Genomic DNA, 21733 nt, shown 5'->3' on the forward strand with positions numbered 1-21733 from the left:
TGTTGCTAGTATCATGAATGTGCAGATGTTAGAGAAAAAGGAATAATCTTGGTTGTTCTGGCCACAGAATTTCACTAGAGTAAAATTTCTGTGTTTAGTGGAGAACAGTAATGGTAGAGACAAAACTAGTTTTAATATGTCATCCTGTAGGAGAGGGACAGTAACTTCCAGGGTCTCAAATGAACTTATTTCCGACTTTACATTAATCTCGCATGTCTCTTCCCCACGTGTTTGTGTCGATGAGTAGAATTTTCGGTAAATTCGTTTGTTTTGTGGTCTTTCTTCTTGGAAGAAAGATAGGTTTAAACTGAAAGCAAGCCTCCAGCCTTATGGATGGATAGCACAGTTGCCGAGATAAAGTGGTGATGCTACGAATCCTGTTCATACAAGGAAGTGGAGAGGAATTGTATTGTGTAATGGCTACTCAGCCAAACGAAAGATACAGACAATAGTTTCATTTCGATAAAGACCATTTTGTTGTGCTCTTTCTTATAAGTAATAAAAGAAAAGAGATTGAGAACTTTGTGATCCAAGACAGTTATCTCGAAATCACTGGAATCGTATTTGATAAATATTTCATATTCAGTATACATAAATACAGTGGTATGAACACTGCAGTTTAATTGATTTGGTTCCCTCATGTTCAGGTCAACAGTCTGAACACTTATACCAAATTCAGTTATTTCAATTTATTACGCCACACGACCATTATCAGCTGCTTCATTACTGTTGTCATATGATAATATCTGGTTACAGGCGTGCATCCAAATGTATGCAAGTCAATGATAAACACTTGTAAAGAAGTATTCACACTAAAATTTAAAACTGATTGTTTATTGTAACTTTTGAATCGTTATTACATTAACACCCGAAGTTATTTCGATTGGAAAATGCTCAATAGAAAAGGTTTTTAATCATTTAATATTTCAGATTGGTAAAGATTATGGTTAAATTAAAAATAATATCAAATATCAAGCTCAAGTTCTACATTTCTGCTGATTTACACTGTAATGTTTAGTGGTTGTCTACAAACACTTGGGTCCTGTCGGCTGCAGACAAAACATTTCAGGGTGTAACTAAGTGACTGTACTGAATAAATATTGTATCTTAAGGACTGTTGTAATTTTATCGTTGTAATGGGTACATCGAAAGTATGGTGTTCCATGCAGTGTTCATACATGTTGATCAAATTTTGTCTAGTATACTATTTAGTTCTTTCCATTACTGCTGACCGTACCTAGTCACAGTGGAATGAAATACTTTTTTTAGAGGGAATGGGAATTTAAGAAGTATTAAACATGCTTTCTAAAATGTATTGTTTATCAACAGATTTCTCCATGATATCGACTGCAGAGAATAAATCTCTGGCGTGTAATTTAATTCTATTATTGGATAGGTATTTGATGCATCAGAGATAATTGTCTCCTGCTAACAGTATTGATAGCAGTATTGTATTACATTGTACTGAGCTGTACAAGTGTGGTTAATCAAGTGTTGTCTGTTATAGAGTTCTGCCCTTGACACTGCTGTCAACCAAATGTAAGGAACTTAATAAAATATACACTTCTGTCTAAATACTTACTGTGTGTTTGTAACACCACGCAGTCGACTGTAGACGAAACATCGTGATGCAGGATACTGGACAGATACTGAATGCTTCAGTGAAGCTTCTGGCCTGCAAATAGTACTGATGGCGGTATTGTATTTCATTATGCGATCTTGAAAACAAGCGCAGTTCTTATGTGTACTTGACCAGATTAAGTCTAGTATGTTCCTCAGTTTTTTTTTCCATTTCTGTTAACTATATCTAGTCAAAGCAAAGAAAAAACATATTTTAACAAGAAAAACAAGACGAGAGCTTCATAAATATTTCACTTGCTCTCCAGAATTTATCGATAAATGTCTGCATCATGTCCATCGTAGACAAACTATCATAGTAACATAATTTCCATAACAACACGTATTGAATGCTTCAGTGATGCCTGTATCTTGTCAGCAATACTGTATTTTAATATACATTGTTGTATACAGGTTCCGTTTGTGATAATGGAGTCGATCAAGTTGTCTGTATTACATTGTTCTATTTGTAGCACAGTTATCGGCCACATTTATGGGTTTTAAAATGTCTATACAGAGAAGAGAAGAGGAGCGTTCAGTTTAAGAAATGCTTCAGTCGCTTCCCAGCAAACGGCGATCTCGAACAGGAGAAAGCTGAGTCTAAGAAATACAACATAGAGAAATTTTTGTATCGTTCCATCGTAGCACCTGCCGAGTGCAAGTAGAAATACGAGACGTGCCCCCGGGGAAACCTCTGACCGTCCTGTCGCGGGACTGTCCGTTTGCCGCCAGTCCGTGTCAGTCGAGGATCCCGTGCGGAGCGCGGCGGCCTCAGTGGAGCGGGTGGGGGGCTGCTGCAGATCACGCGACGGGCAGTGAAGCGGCGAGCACCAGGACGGGGAAGAGCAGGGCCGCTGCCGCCCCCGCGGTCGGCCGCCCCCCGGCGGAGGGGCCGTCTGCGGCGTCCTCCGCCCCCGGCGCCAGCTCGCCCCCGGGTAGGCGCTGCCGCTGCGACATGTCCGCTGACAGCTCTGCCCCCGCGACGTGGTCCCCGCCGTGGTGCCTGGACACGGCCTCCGGGCAGGGCAGCCGCTCCACGGGTATCTGCAGCAGGTGGCGGAGCACCGGGGCGCTGTGGTTGTTGGCCACGCCGTCCTCCATGTCGGCCGCCACGTCCTCCGCCACGTAGTCCAGCGGGAGCTCCTGGGCCGGCAGGGGCTGCGGGTGTCGCCGGTGTTCGGCGCCGTGGCGCAGGTGCTGCTGCTGGCCTTGAACACTGCCGAACCTGTAGATAAAAGGATCGTTCATTTATCTTCTATACGGCTACACAAATCGCTTAGGAGTGAATTGAATAGGAAACGCAGGAAAGCCAAGGCGAAATGGCTACACAAAAGATGAGAAGAAGTCAAAAAAGAAATTGTGGTATCGGCCTCAGATCGCGGTACATCCTGAGAGGGGATCTATGGTGTTTAGGAGCGCCTCCCATTAGTCATTGCGGATTGCAGCGAGATCTCGCTAACGTCTGTGGTTTCGATACGGGTTACACGACTCAGAGCCTGTGTCACCTGGCGACCAAGAGCTGTTGCATAACGATTTGATTCACGGATCCAGTTATATGGCTCCTTCCGTGTATAGCGATTTTACGACTATGACGTGTGGGGCCTCAATATGGCATCAATGTAATGCCGAAACTGGTAGCACATAAGAAGTTCATAAAATAAATTTCTACAATACATACGGCTGTTGGTAAATTATTGCATCAAGAGAGGGTTGGTTTGGGTTGTTTTGGGGAAGGAGACCAGACAGCTCGGTCATCGGTCTCATCGAATTAGGGACGGACGGGGATAGAAATCGGCCGTGCCCTTTCAAAGGAACCATCCCAGCATTTGCCTGGAGCCATTTAGGGAAATCACGGAAAACCTAAATCAGGATGGCCGGACGCGGGATTGAACCGTCGTCCTCCCGAATGCGAGTCCAGTGTCTAACCACTATTGCATCAAGAGATCGAAAATGTGTGGGATATGGTGAAACGACAGATTCAGATCTGTTGCCCAATGCCAACCACCACAGATGAGCCCGCTCGGCTAGCCACGCGGTCTAACTTGCTGCTTCCCGAGTGGGAAGACGTGCCGGTCCGCGGCATGAAACCGCCCGGCGGATTAGTGTCGAGGTATGGTGTGAGGGCCAGGATCTGGATGATTTTTACGGCGGTTTCCCCTCAGTGAATGCGGGCTGATTCTGCTTATTCTGCCTCGGTTACACTGCGTCGGCGACTGCTGCCCAAACACCATTTCCACAGACATGTACACCATCATTATTCTACAACACAAACTTTCGGGGTTACACTAGTCTGGTATCGCACAATAACCCTGGGTTCGGTGTGGGGCGGCGGCGGGGTGGGTGGGCTGCTGTGGCCTATTGTGGGGTTGTGAACCACTGAGGGCTACAGCGGGACGAAGCCTCTCCGTCGTTTCTAGATCCCTGGTTTAATACATACATATATACATACATACCAGAGATGAAGTTAGGTACCAAGTGAATGAACCATGCACAGGACGCCATTCGCACCTTATACGCATCGATGCCACCACTCACAGAACAAGTTATCAAGGCCCATGGCGGACCCTGTGCCTACAAGACAACAGAACACATGCTGAACAGAAGTGACTTATATGCGAATCATTAATGCGGACCATTTTAATGTACATGTTCTGTACTCGTTCAGAGTGTTCTGTTTCTTCTGAACATGAGTGTACCTTGTTAAATCATCGGGTTTCTGACCGGGTCACTTCGTAACTTCTCACGAAACTTGAGGATAGACACTCGTTGCTGTAGCTGCGTAGTTCGCGATTGCTGCTGTCGTGCTCGGGTCGGGCTCCAGTATTCGCTGCCTGTTACCACTTCCTTCACTCCGCATTGTCACTGCCTGTGCCTCCAAATCGCTCTGAGCACTATGGGTCTTAACATCTGAGGTTATCAGTCCCCTAGAACTCAGAACTACTTAAACCTAACTAGCCTAAGGGCATCACACACATCAGTGCCCGAGGCAGGATTCAAACTTGCGACCGTAGCGGTCGCTCGGTTCCAGACTGAAGCGCCTAGAAACGCTCGGCCACAGCGGCCGGCTGTCTGTGCCTCTGCCACGGTGGGTGTTGCTGGCTGTGTGAGTTACGACATCCTTTGTCGAAATGCGGTCCCATGTCTCCATGCTGCTGCAGTCACGTGGAGACCTTGCCATTCAGAAATGCTTTGCTTTTTCTAGGCGGAGTGCAGAGTTTCAATTATAAGTGACTTATATACCGCCACCATTGTTTATTAGTTTTGAGCCCTGATTTCAGTGACCCTATAGTCACGTAAACCGAGAAGGAAGAAAGACTGCTTAAGTATCCTGGTTTTTTTGTAATATATCCTCTAGCAACCCTTGCATCACGTGCGAAACGAATTTTAAAATTACACTGGTGGAATAAAAATCGCAAACCGCGCGGTCTAGGGTACCTTCCCACGGTTCGCGCAGCTCCCCCCGTCGGAGGTTCGCGTCCTCCTTCCGGCATGGGTGTGTCTGTTCTCCTTAGCGTAAGTCAGAATAAGTAATGTGTAGGCCTTGGGATCGATGACCTCAGCAGTATTGTCCCATAGGAACTTAACATAAATTTGCAAAATTCCCAAAAATCGCAACACCAAGGAGTCGTGCTACTTAAAAGAAACTTGGTAGGCGTAAGATGATTTTTATTCAGATTTCGAGGCAGTAGAGACAGTAGCGCCACTGTGGGGATGCAAATCAGGTTTGCTTTAAACGCACGCTGCAACGGTCATGAGCGTTAGTTACCTTCGGATCTCAACGTGGTGAGTTCATTTTCGTCAAGAGTGTCATTAACAACACTCCGATGAATTTGGATGGGGACGTGTATCAGAACTACGAGAAGCTGCATGTTGCTTCGGGAATACTGCAGAACGACTTGGCAGGAATGTAGCCACAGTACAGGAATGCTGACACTGGTAGTCACAGGAATGTACCGTCGCAACAGGACTATGCAACGGACGGCCACGTGGCACTACCGAAAGGGAAGACCACCGTATTCTGGGTATGTAGCCACAGTACAGGACTGCTGACAGTGGTAGTCACAGGAATGTACCGTCGCAACAGGACTACGCAACGGACTGCCACATGGCACTACCGAAAGGGAAGACCACCGTATTCCGGGTATGTAGCCACAGTACAGGACTGCTGACGGTGGTAGTCACAGGAATGTACCGTCGCAACAGGACTACGCAACAGACGGCCACGTGGCACTACCGAAAGGGAAGACATCCGTATTCCAGGTATGTAGCCAAAATACATGACTGCTGACAGTGGTTGTCACAGGAATGTACCGTCGCAACAGGACTACGCAACGGACGGCCACGTGGCACTACCGAAAGGGAAGACCACCGTATTCTGGGTATGTAGCCACAGTACAGGACTGCTGACAGTGGTTGTCACAGGAATGTACCGTCGCAACAGGACTACGCAACGGTCGGCCACGTGGCACTACCGAAAGGGAAGACCACCGTATTCTGGGTATGTAGCCACAGTACAGGACTGCTGACAGTGGTAGTCACAGGAATGTACCGTCGCAACAGGACTATGCAACGGACGGCCACGTGGCACTACCGAAAGGGAAGACCACCGTATTCTGGGTATGTAGCCACAGTACAGGACTGCTGACAGTGGTAGTCACAGGAATGTACCGTCGCAACAGGACTACGCAACGAACTGCCACATGGCCCTACCGAAAGGGAAGACCACCGTATTCCGGGTATGTAGCCACAGTACAGGACTGCTGACGGTGGTAGTCACAGGAATGTACCGTCGCAACAGGACTACGCAACAGACGGCCACGTGGCACTACCGAAAGGGAAGACATCCGTATTCCAGGTATGTAGCCAAAATACAGGACTGCTGACAGTGGTTGTCACAGGAATGTACCGTCGCAACAGGACTACGCAACGGACGGCCACGTGGCACTACCGAAAGGGAAGACCACCGTATTCTGGGTATGTAGCCACAGTACAGGACTGCTGACAGTGGTTGTCACAGGAATGTACCATCGCAACAGGACTACGCAACGGTCGGCCACGTGGCACTACCGAAAGGGAAGACAACCGTATTCTGGGTATGTAGCCACAGTACAGGACTGCTGACAGTGGTAGTCACAGGAATGTACCGTCGCAACAGGACTACGCAACGGACTGCCACATGGCACTACCGAAAGGGAAGACCACCGTATTCCGGGTATGTAGCCACAGTACAGGACTGCTGACAGTAGTAGTCACAGGAATGTACCGTCGCAACAGGACTACGCATCGGACTGCCACATGGCACTACCGAAAGGGAAGACCACCGTATTCCGGGTATGTAGCCACAGTACAGGACTGCTGACGGTGGTAGTCACAGGAATGTACCGTCGCAACAGGACTACGCAACGGACTGCCACATGGCACTACCGAAAGGGAAGACCACCGTATTCCGGGTATGTGGCCACAGTACAGGACTGCTGACGGTGGTAGTCACAGGAATGTACCGTCGCAACAGGACTATGCAACGGACGGCCACGTGGCACTACCGAAAGGGAAGACCACCGTATTCTGGGTATGTAGCCACAGTACAGGACTGCTGACAGTGGTAGTCACAGGAATGTACCGTCGCAACAGGACTATGCAACGGACGGCCACGTGGCACTACCGAAAGGGAAGACCACCGTATTCTGCGTATGTAGCCACAGTACAGGACTGCTGACAGTGGTAGTCACAGGAATGTACCGTCGCAACAGGACTACGCAACGGACTGCAACATGGCACTACCGAAAGGGAAGACCACCGTATTCCGGGTATGTAGCCACAGTACAGGACTGCTGACGGTGGTAGTCACAGGAATGTATGGTCGCAACATGACTACGCAACAGACGGCCACGTGGCACTACCGAAAGGGAAGACATCCGTATTCCAGGTATGTAGCCAAAATACAGGACTGCTGACAGTGGTTGTCACAGGAATGTACCGTCGCAACAGGACTACGCAACGGACGGCCACGTGGCACTACCGAAAGGGAAGACCACCGTATTCTGGGTATGTAGCCACAGTACAGGACTGCTGACAGTGGTTGCCACAGGAATGTACCGTCGCAACAGGACTACGCAACGGTCGGCCACGTGGCACTACCGAAAGGGAAGACCACCGTATTCTGGGTATGTAGCCACAGTACAGGACTGCTGACAGTGGTAGTCACAGGAATGTACCGTCGCAACAGGACTATGCAACGGACGGCCACGTGGCACTACCGAAAGTGAAGACCACCATATTCTGGGTATATAGCCACAGTACAGGACTGCTGACAGTGGTAGTCACAGGAATGTACCGTCGCAACAGGACTATGCAACGGACTGCCACATGGCACTACCGAAAGGGAAGACCACCGTATTCCGGGTATGTAGCCACAGTACAGGACTGCTGACGGTGGTAGTCACAGGAATGTACCGTCGCAACAGGACTACGCAACGGACTGCCACATGGCACTACCGAAAGGGAAGACCACCGTATTCCGGGTATGTAGCCACAGTACAGGACTGCTGACGGTGGTAGTCACAGGAATGTACCGTCGCAACAGGACTATGCAACGGACGGCCACGTGGCACTACCGAAAGGGAAGACCACCGTATTCTGGGTATGTAGCCTCAGTACAGGACTGCTGACAGTGGTAGTCACAGGAATGTACCGTCGCAACAGGACTAAGCAACGGACGGCCACATGGCACTACCGAAAGGGAAGACCACCGTATTCTGGGTATGTAGCCACAGTACAGGACTGCTGACAGTGGTAGTCAGAGGAATGTACCGTCGCAACAGGACTACGCAACGGACTGCCACATGGCACTACCGAAAGGGAAGACCACCGTATTGCGGGTATGTAGCCACAGTACAGGACTGCTGACGGTGGTAGTCACAGGAATGTACCGTCGCAACAGGACTACGCATCGGACTGCCACATGGCACTACCGAAAGGGAAGACCACCGTATTCCGGGTATGTAGCCGCAGTACAGGACTGCTGACGGTGGTAGTCACAGGAATGTACCGTCGCAACAGGACTATGCAACGGACTGCCACATGGCACTACCGAAAGGGAAGACCACCGTATTCCGGGTATGTGGCCACAGTACAGGACTGCTGACGGTGGTAGTCACAGGAATGTACCGTCGCAACAGGACTATGCAACGGACGGCCATGTGGCACTACCGAAAGGGAAGACCACCGTATTCTGGGTATGTAGCCACAGTACAGGACTGCTGACAGTGGTAGTCACAGGAATGTACCGTCGCAACAGGACTATGCAACGGACGGCCACGTGGCACTACCGAAAGGGAAGACCACCGTATTCTGCGTATGTAGCCACAGTACAGGACTGCTGACAGTGGTAGTCACAGGAATGTACCGTCGCAACAGGACTACGCAACGGACTGCCACATGGCACTACCGAAAGGGAAGACCACCGTATTCCGGGTATGTAGCCACAGTACAGGACTGCTGACGGTGGTAGTCACAGGAATGTACCGTCGCAACAGGACTATGCAACGGATGGCCACGTGGCACTACCGAAAGGGAAGACCACCGTATTCTGGGTATGTAGCCTCAGTACAGGACTGCTGACAGTGGTAGTCACAGGAATGTACCGTCGCAACAGGACTAAGCAACGGACGGCCACATGGAACTACCGAAAGGGAAGACCACCGTATTCTGGGTATGTCGCCACAGTACAGGACTGCTGACAGTGGTAGTCAGAGGAATGTACCGTCGCAACAGGACTACGCAACGGACTGCCAAATGGCACTACCGAAAGGGAAGACCACCGTATTGCGGGTATGTAGCCACAGTACAGGACTGCTGACGGTGGTAGTCACAGGAATGTACCGTCGCAACAGGACTACGCGACGGACGGCCACGTGGCACTACCGAAAGGGAAGACCACCGTATTCTGGGTATGTAGCCACAGTACAGGACTGCTGACAGTGGTAGTCACAGGAATGTACCGTTGCAACAGGACTATGCAACGGTCGGCCACGTGGCACTACCGAAAGGGAATACCACTGTATTCTGGGTATGTAGCCACAGTACAGGACTGCTGACAGTGGTAGTCACAGGAATGTACCGTCGCAACAGGACTATGCAACGGACGGCCACGTGGCACTACCGAAAGGGAAGACCAACGTATTCTGGGTATGTAGCCACAGTACAGGACTGCTGATAGTGGTAGTCACAGGAATGTACCGTCGCAACAGGACTACGCAACAGACGGCCACGTGGCACTACCGAAAGGGAAGACATCCGTATTCCAGGTATGTAGCCAAAATACAGGACTGCTGACAGTGGTTGTCACAGGAATGTACCGTCGCAACAGGACTACGCAACGGACGGCCACGTGGCACTACCGAAATGGAAGACCACCGTATTCTGGGTATGTAGCCACAGTACAGGACTGCTGACAGTGGTTGTCACAGGAATGTACCGTCGCAACAGGACTACGCAACGGTCGGCCACGTGGCACTACCAAAAGGGAAGACCACCGTATTCTGGGTATGTAGCCACAGTACAGGACTGCTGACAGTGGTAGTCACAGGAATGTACCGTCGCAACAGGACTATGCAACGGACGGCCACGTGGCACTACCGAAAGGGAAGACCACCGTATTCTGGGTATGTAGCCACAGTACAGGACTGCTGACAGTGGTAGTCACAGGAATGTACCGTCGCAACAGGACTACGCAACGGACTGCCACATGGCACTACCGAAAGGGATGACCACCGTATTCCGGGTATGTAGCCACAGTACAGGACTGCTGACGGTGGTAGTCACAGGAATGTACCGTCGCAACAGGACTACGCAACGGACTGCCACATGGCACTACCGAAAGGGAAGACCACCGTATTCCGGGTATGTAGCCACAGTACAGGACTGCTGACGGTGGTAGTCACAGGAATGTACCGTCGCAACAGGACTATGCAACGGACGGCCACGTGGCACTACCGAAAGGGAAGACCACCGTATTCTGGGTATGTAGCCACAGTACAGGACTGCTGACAGTGGTAGTCACAGGAATGTACCGTCGCAACAGGACTATGCAACGGACGGCCACGTGGCAGTACCGAAAGGGAAGACCACCGTATTCTGGGTATGTAGCCACAGTACAGGACTGCTGACAGTGGTAGTCACAGGAATGTACCGTCGCAACAGGACTACGCAACGGACTGCCACATGGCACTACCGAAAGGGAAGACCACCGTATTCCGGGTATGTAGCCACAGTACAGGACTGCTGACGGTGGTAGTCACAGGCATGTACTGTCGCAACAGGACTACGCAACAGACGGCCACGTGGCACTACCGAAAGGGAAGACATCCGTATTCCAGGTATGTAGCCAAAATACAGGACTGCTGACAGTGGTTGTCACAGGAATGTACCGTCGCAACAGGACTACGCAACGGACGGCCACGTGGCACTACCGAAAGGGAAGACCACCGTATTCTGGGTATGTAGCCACAGTACAGGACTGCTGACAGTGGTAGTCACAGGAATGTACCGTCGCAACAGGACTACGCAACGGACTGCCACATGGCACTACCGAAAGGGAAGACCACCGTATTCCGGGTATGTAGCCACAGTACAGGACTGCTGATGGTGGTAGTCACAGGAATGTACCGTCGCAACAGGACTACGCAACAGACGGCCACGTGGCACTACCGAAAGGGAAGACATCCGTATTCCAGGTATGTAGCCAAAGTACAGGACTGCTGACAGTGGTTGTCACAGGAATGTACCGTCGCAACAGGACTACGCAACGGACGGCCACGTGGCACTACCAAAAGGGAAGACCACCGTATTCTGGGTATGTAGCCACAATACAGGACTGCTGACAGTGGTAGTCACAGGAATGTACCGTCGCAACAGGACTATGCAACGGACGGCCACGTGGCACTACCGAAAGGGAAGACCACCGTATTCTCGGTATGTAGCCATAGTACAGGACTGCTGACAGTGGCAGTCACAGGAATGTACCGTCGCAACAGGACATTGCAACGGACGGCCACGTGGCACTACCGAAAGGGAAGACCACCGTATTCTGGGTATGTAGCCACAGTACACGACTGCTGACAGTGGTAGTCACAGGAATGTACCGTCGCAACAGGACTACGCAACGGACTGCCACATGGCACTACCGAAAGGGAAGACCACCGTATTCCGGGTATGTAGCCACAGTACAGGACTGCTGACGGTGGTAGTCACAGGAATGTACCGTCGCAACAGGACTACGCAACAGACAGCCATGTGGCACTACCGAAAGGGAAGACATCCGTATTCCAGGTATGTAGCCAAAATACAGGACTGCTGACAGTGGTTGTCACAGGAATGTACCGTCGCAACAGGACTACGCAACGGACGGCCACGTGGCACTACCGAAAGGGAAGACCACCGTATTCTGGGTATGTAGCCACAGTACAGGACTGCTGACGGTGGTAGTCACAGGAATGTACCGTCGCAACAGGACTACGCAACGGACTGCCACATGGCACTACCGAAAGGGAAGACCACCGTATTCTGGGTATGTAGCCACAGTACAGGACTGCTGACGGTGGTAGTCACAGGAATGTACCGTCGCAACAGGACTACGCAACGGACGGCCACGTGGCACTACCGAAAGGGAAGACCGCCGTATTCTGGGTATGTAGCCACAGTACAGGACTGCTGACAGTGGTAGTCACAGGAATGTACCGTCGCAACAGGACTACCCAACAGACGGCCACGTGGCACTACCGAAAGGGAAGACATCCGTATTCCAGGTATGTAGCCAAAATACGGGACTGCTGACAGTGGTAGTCACAGGAATGTACCGTCGCAACAGGACTACGCAACGGACTGCCACATGGCACTACCGAAAGGGAAGACCACCGTATTCCGGTTATGTAGCCACAGTACAGGACTGCTGACGGTGGTAGTCACAGGAATGTACCGTCGCAACAGGACTATGCAACGGACGGCCACGTGGCACTACCGAAAGGGAAGACCACCGTATTCTGGGTATGTAGCCACAGTACAGGACTGCTGACGGTGGTAGTCACAGGAATGTACCGTCGCAACATGACTACGCAACGGACTGCCACATGGCACTACCGAAAGGGAAGACCACCGTATTCCGGGTATGTAGCCACAGTACAGGACTGCTGACGGTGGTAGTCACAGGAATGTACCGTCGCAACAGGACTACGCAACGGACGGCCACGTGGCACTACCGAAAGGGAAGACCACTGTATTCTGGGTATGTAGCCACAGTACAGGACTGCTGACAGTGGTAGTCACAGGAATGTACCGTCGCAACAGGACTACGCAACAGACGGCCACGTCGCACTACCGAAAGGGAAGACATCCGTATTCCAGGTATGTAGCCAAAATACAGGACTGCTGACAGTGGTAGGCACAGGAATGTACCGTCGCAACAGGACTACGCAACGGACTGCCACATGGCACTACCGATACGGAAGACCACCGTATTCCGGGTATGTAGCCACAGTACAGGACTGCTGACGGTGGTAGTCACAGGAATGTACCGTCGCAACAGGACTATGCAACGGACGGCCACGTGGCAGTACCGAAAGGGAAGACCACCGTATTCTGGGTATGTAGCCACAGTACAGGACTGCTGACAGTGGTAGTCACAGGAATGTACCGTCGCAACAGGACTACGCAACGGACTGCCACATGGCACTACCGAAAGGGAAGACCACCGTATTCCGGGTATGTAGCCACAGTACAGGACTGCTGACGGTGGTAGTCACAGGCATGTACTGTCGCAACAGGACTACGCAACAGACGGCCACGTGGCACTACCGAAAGGGACGACATCCGTATTCCAGGTATGTAGCCAAAGTACAGGACTGCTGACAGTGGTTGTCACAGGAATGTACCGTCGCAACAGGACTACGCAACGGACGGCCACGTGGCACTACCAAAAGGGAAGACCACCGTATTCTGGGTATGTAGCCACAGTACAGGACTGCTGACAGTGGTAGTCACAGGAATGTACCGTCGCAACAGGACTATGCAACGGACGGCCACGTGGCACTACCGAAAGGGAAGACCACCGTATTCTGGGTATGTAGCCATAGTACAGGACTGCTGACAGTGGCAGTCACAGGAATGTACCGTCGCAACAGGACTATGCAACGGACGGCCACGTGGCACTACCGAAAGGGAAGACCACCGTATTCCGGGTATGTAGCCACAGTACAGGACTGCTGACGGTGGTAGTCACAGGAATGTACCGTCGCAACAGGACTACGCAACAGACGGCCACGTGGCACTACCGAAAGGGAAGACATCCGTATTCCAGGTATGTAGCCAAAATACAGGACTGCTGACAGTGGTTGTCACAGGAATGTACCGTCGCAACAGGACTACGCAACGGACGGCCACGTGGCACTACCGAAAGGGAAGACCACCGTGTTCTGGGTATGTAGCCACAGTACAGGACTGCTGACAGTGGTAGTCACAGGAATGTACCGTCGCAACAGGACTATGCAACGGACGGCCACGTGGCTCTACCGAAAGGGAAGACCACCGTATTCTGGGTATGTAGCCACAGTACAGGACTGCTGACAGTGGTAGTCACAGGAATGTACCGTCGCAACAGGACTACGCAACGGACTGCCACATGGCACTACCGAAAGGGAAGACCACCGTATTCCGGGTATGTAGCCACAGTACAGGACTGCTGACGGTGGTAGTCACAGGAATGTACCGTCGCAACAGGACTACGCAACAGACGGCCACGTGGCACTACCGAAAGGGAAGACATCCGTATTCCAGGTATGTAGCCAAAATACAGGACTGCTGACAGTGGTTGTCACAGGAATGTACCGTCGCAACAGGACTACGCAACGGACGGCCAGGTGGCACTACCGAAAGGGAAGACCACCGTATTCTGGGTATGTAGCCACAGTACAGGACTGCTGACAGTGGTTGTCACAGGAATGTACCATCGCAACAGGACTACGCAACGGTCGGCCACGTGGCACTACCGAAAGGGAAGACCACCGTATTCTGGGTATGTAGCCACAGTACAGGACTGCTGACAGTGGTAGTCACAGGAATGTACCGTCGCAACAGGACTATGCAACGGACGGCCACGTGGCACTACCGAAAGGGAAGACCACCATATTCTGGGTATGTTGCCACAGTATAGGACTGCTGACAGTGGTTGTCACAGGTATGTACCGTCGCAACAGGACTACGCAACAGACGGCCACGTGGCAGTAGCAAGAGGGAAGGACTCCGTATTCTGGGTATGTACCCTCAGTACAGGACCTCTGACAGTGGTAGTCACAGGAATGTTCCGTCGCAACAGGACTACGCAACGGACGGGCACGTGGCACTACCGAAAGGGAAGACCACCTTATTCCGGGTATGGCTCTCCGTCTTCAGGCCACAAGTGGCCCATCGGGATCATCCTACCGCAAAGTCATCGTCAGCTGTGAATGCGGATAGGAGGGGCGTGTGGTCAGCACACGGCTCTCCCGGTCGTTATGGTGTCTTTTTTTTTTTTTTTTTACCGGAGTCGCTACTATTCAGTCGAGTAGCTCCTCAATTGGCATCACTAGGCTGTGTGCACCCCGAAAAAGGGCAACAGCGCATTGCGGCCCGGACAGTCACTCATCCAAGTGCCGGTCATGCCCGACGGCACTTAACTTCGGTGATCTGACAGGAACCGGTGTACCCAATGCGGCAACGCCGTTACCTCGGGTGTGGCTCTGAAACATCATAACGTTCTGCAGCAGTCATCTGAGCATCAGTTGGTTCAAATGGCTCTGAGCACTATGGGACTTAACATCTGTAGTCATCAGTCCCCTAGAACTTACAACTACTTAAACCTAACTAACCTAAGGAGATCACACACATCCATGCTCGAGGCAGGATTCGAACGTTCGAGCGTAGCAGTCCCGCGGTTCCGGACTGAGCGCCTAGAACCGCTAGACCACCGCGGCCGGCAAGAGCATCAGTTGGCATCACAGTCAGCCAGTTGCTCTGTAGCGTGCTTTCCACCAACTGCAGACCACTGCTATTTGCGACTTAAGTGGTGTCAAGTGTGATAAACCTTTTGCATTTCCTTTATGTTTTCGTCTTCTTTAAAGGCAAAGAGAGAAGATGAAGCGGTAGCCCATCATAGAGCCTATGCTTACCGTCATGTATTTTTTTTTTTTTGACTTTCAGTAGTTAAAAAACAGTGGAGTTTTTCTGGTACCAGTAGGGGGAAGGAAGGATTCGCGCTCCGCTAGTGAACGAGTGAGAAGCACGCCATTTTTAGCGAGTAATTGTAATGGCTCTGAGCACTATGGGACTCAACTGCTGAGGTCATTAGTCCCCTAGAACTTAGAACTAGTTAAACCTAACTAACCTAAGGACATCACAAACATCCATGCCCGAGGCAGGATTCGAACCTGCGACCGTAGCGGTCTTGCGGTTCCAGACTGCAGCGCCTTTAACCGCACGGCCACTTCTGCCGGCGAGTAATTGTAGACCGCCATTTTGGGGTCACTATGAATAAGTGAGGAGTATGTATTTCATATGTGCGCTGTTTAGAAAAATACAGTATTGTTTTATTATCAGAAAGGTCGTGTGAGTTGTTATTTGAAATAGTACAATAATTACAAGAAGTGAAGCCCACCTGTGTACTTTGGACAATTACGAAGATCCGATAAGCTTAATGGGAACACGGTCAAGACTTCAAAGGTGAACACGGCGAACAAACGTAGCATTATAAAGTATGGTAAGCACAAATCTACAGCGGAGAAAGAAACTACTTCGCCCTGCAAAATAATATGAACTAATACGAACTTATTTCCAGGCATAGCTCAGCTTATTGTGCTTGTCACTCATGCCGAAAAATTAATCTCATTAATTCAATACATTTTAAAAAGCCACGCATTTTATTACCATCTATTCCATTATTTTATTATATTATACAAGCGAGAGTTCATTGTAAGCTAGGGTGGAGTTCTGTTGTGTTTTCTGATGAAAGCTGGTTCTGCAGCGGTACCAGTGAGGGCCACGTCCTGGTAAGAAGGAGATTAATTGATTGCCTGCTACCAGCCTACCTACATGCTTGACACACTGCATACTTGACACACTGGAGCCACACATGAAGTTATGGAGTGCGATCTCGTATGACAAGAGGAGCACTTTGTTGGTTACCCCACGCCCCCTGACCGCAAATCTGGACGTCAGCAAAGTGATTCGACCCTCCAGAGTCATCCACAACCAGCATGAACGGTGCTTTGCTGGCCGATCTACTGTAGTAGGCACGAAAATCCATCCCAGAAACGGACACGTTGTACTTTTACAACACAATGTATGCACATTTGCCTGTTTGCATTGAACATTCTTGCAGTTACACCGGCTATTAACGTACCAGCATTTCACATTTTCTTACATTAACCTACGACCTTGCAGTGTTAATCACTTAAACATGTTGCCTAGACTAATATATTCTGAAATTTCATTATTCTACACTAATTACCTTTTGTGCTGCGACCTTTTTCCTTCAGTGTAGATTTGTTCATAAAGTGGACTACGTTTCGTATGGACATCAACTGAATCTCACTGAATACAGTGTGCAGTGCAACAGTTTCAGATGCTCATTGAATGAACTCGCAACTGCGAATAAGCTGTAGAATGGAATGACGACAGCGAAAATTTGTGCCAGATCGCTAATCCAACTCGGATTTTCCGCTTATCGCGAGCTGTCGCTTTACCATTCGGCTATCCGTGCAAGACTCACAGCCAAACGCAAAGCTCCACATGTCGTCAACCATGCGTCTACGCTACAGCTCGCGACAAGAGGGAAATCTGTGTTCGACTACCGGTCCGGCACAAATTTTCATAGTCGTCTTTCCATTCTACAGCTGATAGTAGCTCGTATTGGCAATAGTGAATTCAGTCAATGTGTTTCGTAACGGCTGTGGCAGCCGCAGTGCTCGTTCCTTTGGACATGAATGCATGTCCAAAGGAAATTTGCATCGTAATCAGTATAATACAGGCACTGCAATATCGTATTTCAGATGCTTGCCATTCTCAAATTATGTACTATGTTATAAACGGCAATTTTTGCACCCAAGATCGTGTGTTGAAACATAGTTATTTCCTAAATGCCCGGTTCCAACAGTCTAGCTGTAATCTTCGGATCTACAACATACAAGCGGAAAAACGTAATTATGCTTATCCGCATGACTGTACAACTATTGTAGAAGTACAAGAACATGATAACCAGAGTTCAATTTTTAATATACCTTCCGGCAATAATATCACTCTTCACGAATCGCACGACCATGACGACAGCACACTCCATTTATAAAACAACGGCACCACACTGGCCTGTCAAATACATAAAATACATAAAAAGTTCATAGCACCGACAGTGTACTTCGATGTGGAAACGAGTTTGTCGGTGATGCCGTTACAGCTGCGGCACATCAGGAAAGACTGAGCGGGCGTCCATTGAAAGCGTCGATAGGCGATTACGAGGCATATGCAGAAAGTAATTGTACGGCGACCACAACAGGTTGCGGGCTTTCCTTTCTGACGGTTGGCAACATTGAGAAGTGGAGAGGGAGGTCCCCTGACCATCCGAGCATTGCAGGAACTCTGTAGTACGTACGTTGCGTGAAAGACGTCGGTAGCAAATCCCGCCAAGTTGGAGCCACGTGCTGTGATCCGCCTTCTACGTTCGTGCTCATAAATTAAGGATAATGCTCATACATGGTAAAACAACGCTCTGGTGGTCGGTTTTCGTGTTTAAATCACCTCGAGGTATGGCCATACGGTGAATTTGATCTGCGGTCGTCGGACGGTGGCTCTGGCAGCAATCCACATACGCAGAGGTATTTTGGTGAATGTCAGAGTACGGTGCAGCGAGTAAGTGTGCAGACGTCTTCAAACGTGCTAATGGTGACTGTGTGTTGAAAATGGCTCAAAGAACACATATTGATGACTTTATGAGGGGTAGAATACTAGGGCGATCAGAGGCTGGTCAAACACAGCAGGTCATAGCACGGCCCCTCCGTGTGCTACAAAGTGTGATCTCAAGACTATGGCAACGGTTCCAGCAGACAGGAAACGTGATCAAGCGCTACAGTACGGGTCCACATTCTACAAAACAAGGGAACGGATATCTCACCATTAGTTCCCCCAGACGGCCACGGAGTACTGCAGGTAGCCTTGCTCGGGACCTTACCGCAGCCACTGGAACTGTTGTCTCCATACACACAGTCTACAGACGACTGAACAGACATGGTTTATTCACCTGGTGACCTGCAAGGTGCATTCCACTGACCCCTTGTCACAGGAGAGGCCGTAAAGCCTGGTGTCAAGAACACAGTACATGGTCATTCGGACAGTGGTCCCAGGTTATGTTCACAGACGAGTCCAGGTATAGTCTGAACAGTGAATCTCGCCGGATTTTCATCTGGCGTGAACCAGGAAGCAGTTACCAACCCCTTAATTTCCTTCAAAGGAACCTGTATGGAGGTCGTGGTTTGAAGGTGTGGGGTGGGGTTATGATTGGTGCACGTAGACCGCTGTATGTCTTTGACAGAGGAACTGTAACAGGTCAGGTGTATCGGGACGTCCTTTTGCACCAGTATGTCCGCCTTTTCACGGTTGCAGTGGGTCCCACCTTCCTCCTAAAGAATGATAATGCACGGCCCCACCGAGCTGCCTTCGTGGAGGAGTACCTTGAAACAGATGATATCAGGCGAATGGGTCTGTCTGTTCTCCAGACCTAAACCCCATCGAGCACGTCTGGGATGCTCTCGGTCGACGTATCACGTATCGCTGCACATAATCAAACCCTTAGGACACTTCAGTAGCTCCGACAGGCACTGGTGCAAGAATGGGAGGCTGTATCCCAGCAGCTGCTCGACCACCTGATCCAGAGTGTGCCAACACGTTGTGCTGCCTGTGTACGTGTGAATGGTGATCATATCCCGTATTAATGTCGGGGTACATGCGCAGAAAACGGTGGCGTTTTGTAGCACATGTGTTTCGGAACGGTTTTCTCAACTTATCACCCATACCGTGGACTTAAAAATCTGAGTCGCGTGTGTTCCCTATGGGCCTATGCTATTAGCGCCATTTTTGTCTAGTGCCACGTTGTGTGGCACCACATTCTTCAATTATCCTTAATTTATGAGCGTGAGTGTAGTTGCGGAAGGAATAACATATGCCGAAGTTTATATCTACTGTGCTGCTAACTTACATGCACATTATTCCCTGCAAGGAAGCAAGGCGTACGTGCCTGATTAGCAGCAATTCATGATGCAGGTTTTGTTTACTTTACTTGTCCATAAGGTAGCTATGCTGTATCGTATATTCATTTTCCCACGACAGAACGTGCTATGAATCAATGATAGACCCATTCTTTACTCACAAGGGAACCTCCCCATCGCACCCCCCTCAGATTTAGTTATAAGTTGGCACAGTGGATAGGCCTTTCAAAACTGAACACAGATAAATCGAGGAAACAGGAAGAAGTTGTGTGGAACTACGAAAAAAATAAGCAAAATATACAAACTGAGTAGTCAATGCGCGAGATATGCAACATCAAGGATAATGTGAGCTCAGGAGCGCCGTGGTTAGCGTGAGCAGCTGCGGAACGAGAGGTCCTTGTTTCAAGTCTTCCCTCGAGTGAAAAGTTTAATTTTTTATTTTCAGACAATTATCAAAGTTCAGGCACTCACACATAATCAACTTCGCTCTCCAGAATTCTAGGACATGTTTTCAGATTTGCTTGGACATATGCTCGATTTGACGGTCTACACACGGAAAAATTTGAAAACGTTAAAAACGTATGTTTTGACAGAGCACTGTGAAAACTGTGCGGCTATGAAACTGTTGAATTCATTTGTTGCAGTTTATGTGACAAACTCTTATGTTTTCATCACTTTTTTCGGGAGTGATTATCACATCCACAAGAAAATCTAAATCGGGCAAGGTGGAAGAATCTTTCTACCCATTCGCCAAGTGTACAAGTTAGGTGGGTCGACAACATATTCCTGTCATGTGACGCACATGTCGTCACCACTGTCGTATAGAATATATCAGACGTGTTTTCCTGTGGAGGAATAGGTTGACCTATGACCTTGCGATCAAATGTTTTCGCTTCCCAATGGAGAGGCACGTCCTTTCATCTACTAATCGCACGGTTTTGCGGTGCGGTCGCAAAACACAGACACTAAACTTATTACAGTGAACAGAGACGTCAATGAACGAATGGACAGATCATAACTTTGCGACAATAAAGAAAGTAAACTTTTCATTCGAGGGAGGACTTGAACCAAGGACCTCTCGTTCCGCAGCTGCTCACGCTAATCATGGGACCACGTCGCTCCTGACCTCACATTGTCCTTGATGTTGCCTATCCTGCGCATGGACTACTCAGTTTGTGTATTTTTTTTATTTTTTTCATAGTTCCACACAACTTCTTCCTGTTTTCTCGGTTGATCTGTGTTCAGTTTTTCAAGGCCTATCCACTGTGCCAACTTATAACTAAATCTGAGGGGGGTGCGATGGGGAGATTCCCTTGTCAGAGATGTACAGTACAATACGATGAAGCAGAGCCGGGGCAGCATTTCCTCGTCGCTGGATTGGAAGGGTAGGTCCTACTCCATGGCCTGCGACGTCACCTGACCTGAATCCCCTTCATTATTCCCTATAGGGATATCTTAAGCTCTTTGTTTATGAGATCCCAGTGAATACTGAGATGGAATTAGTTGCCAGAATTGAGGAGCGCCGGAACAAAAACCGATAAATCCGCATTTGCTGTTAATGCAGAAAGTAACAAATAGTGATCTCTAAATGGCTCCACAAGCTATAAAAGAAGAAACACACCATAAAACACTTGATGTCGCGTTGTGTTGAAAATTATTTTGTGGCAGCATGTATTACCCCCATATCTCCCCCTTACAGCTCAAACACATGAATACAGCAAAAGTGGATATATCGGGTTTTGTTCTGGTGCTCCTCAATTGTAGCTGTATGTGATATGATTCGAAACACACCAGGGATATTTCTCAGGGTGTGCCAGAATCTTCTTCTCCGTTAT

General features: G+C 49.5%; 1 protein-coding gene across 2 annotated transcripts in view; it reads right to left on the reverse strand.

Moving 5' to 3' along the window:
- Positions 1 to 774: 774 nt before the first annotated feature.
- LOC126106385 (connectin) overlaps positions 775 to 21733 on the reverse strand; it is a 749467-nt gene continuing 728508 nt past the window's right edge. For both annotated transcript variants that reach the window (XM_049912650.1, XM_049912651.1), the window contains one exon: positions 775 to 2842. In XM_049912650.1, the coding sequence (XP_049768607.1) occupies positions 2419 to 2842 (424 nt within the window). In that variant the 3' untranslated portion in view covers positions 775 to 2418. The remainder of the gene's footprint in view (positions 2843 to 21733) is intronic.

The sequence above is a fragment of the Schistocerca cancellata genome, chromosome 10 (assembly GCF_023864275.1).
Source record: "Schistocerca cancellata isolate TAMUIC-IGC-003103 chromosome 10, iqSchCanc2.1, whole genome shotgun sequence".
NCBI lineage: Eukaryota > Metazoa > Arthropoda > Insecta > Orthoptera > Acrididae > Schistocerca > Schistocerca cancellata.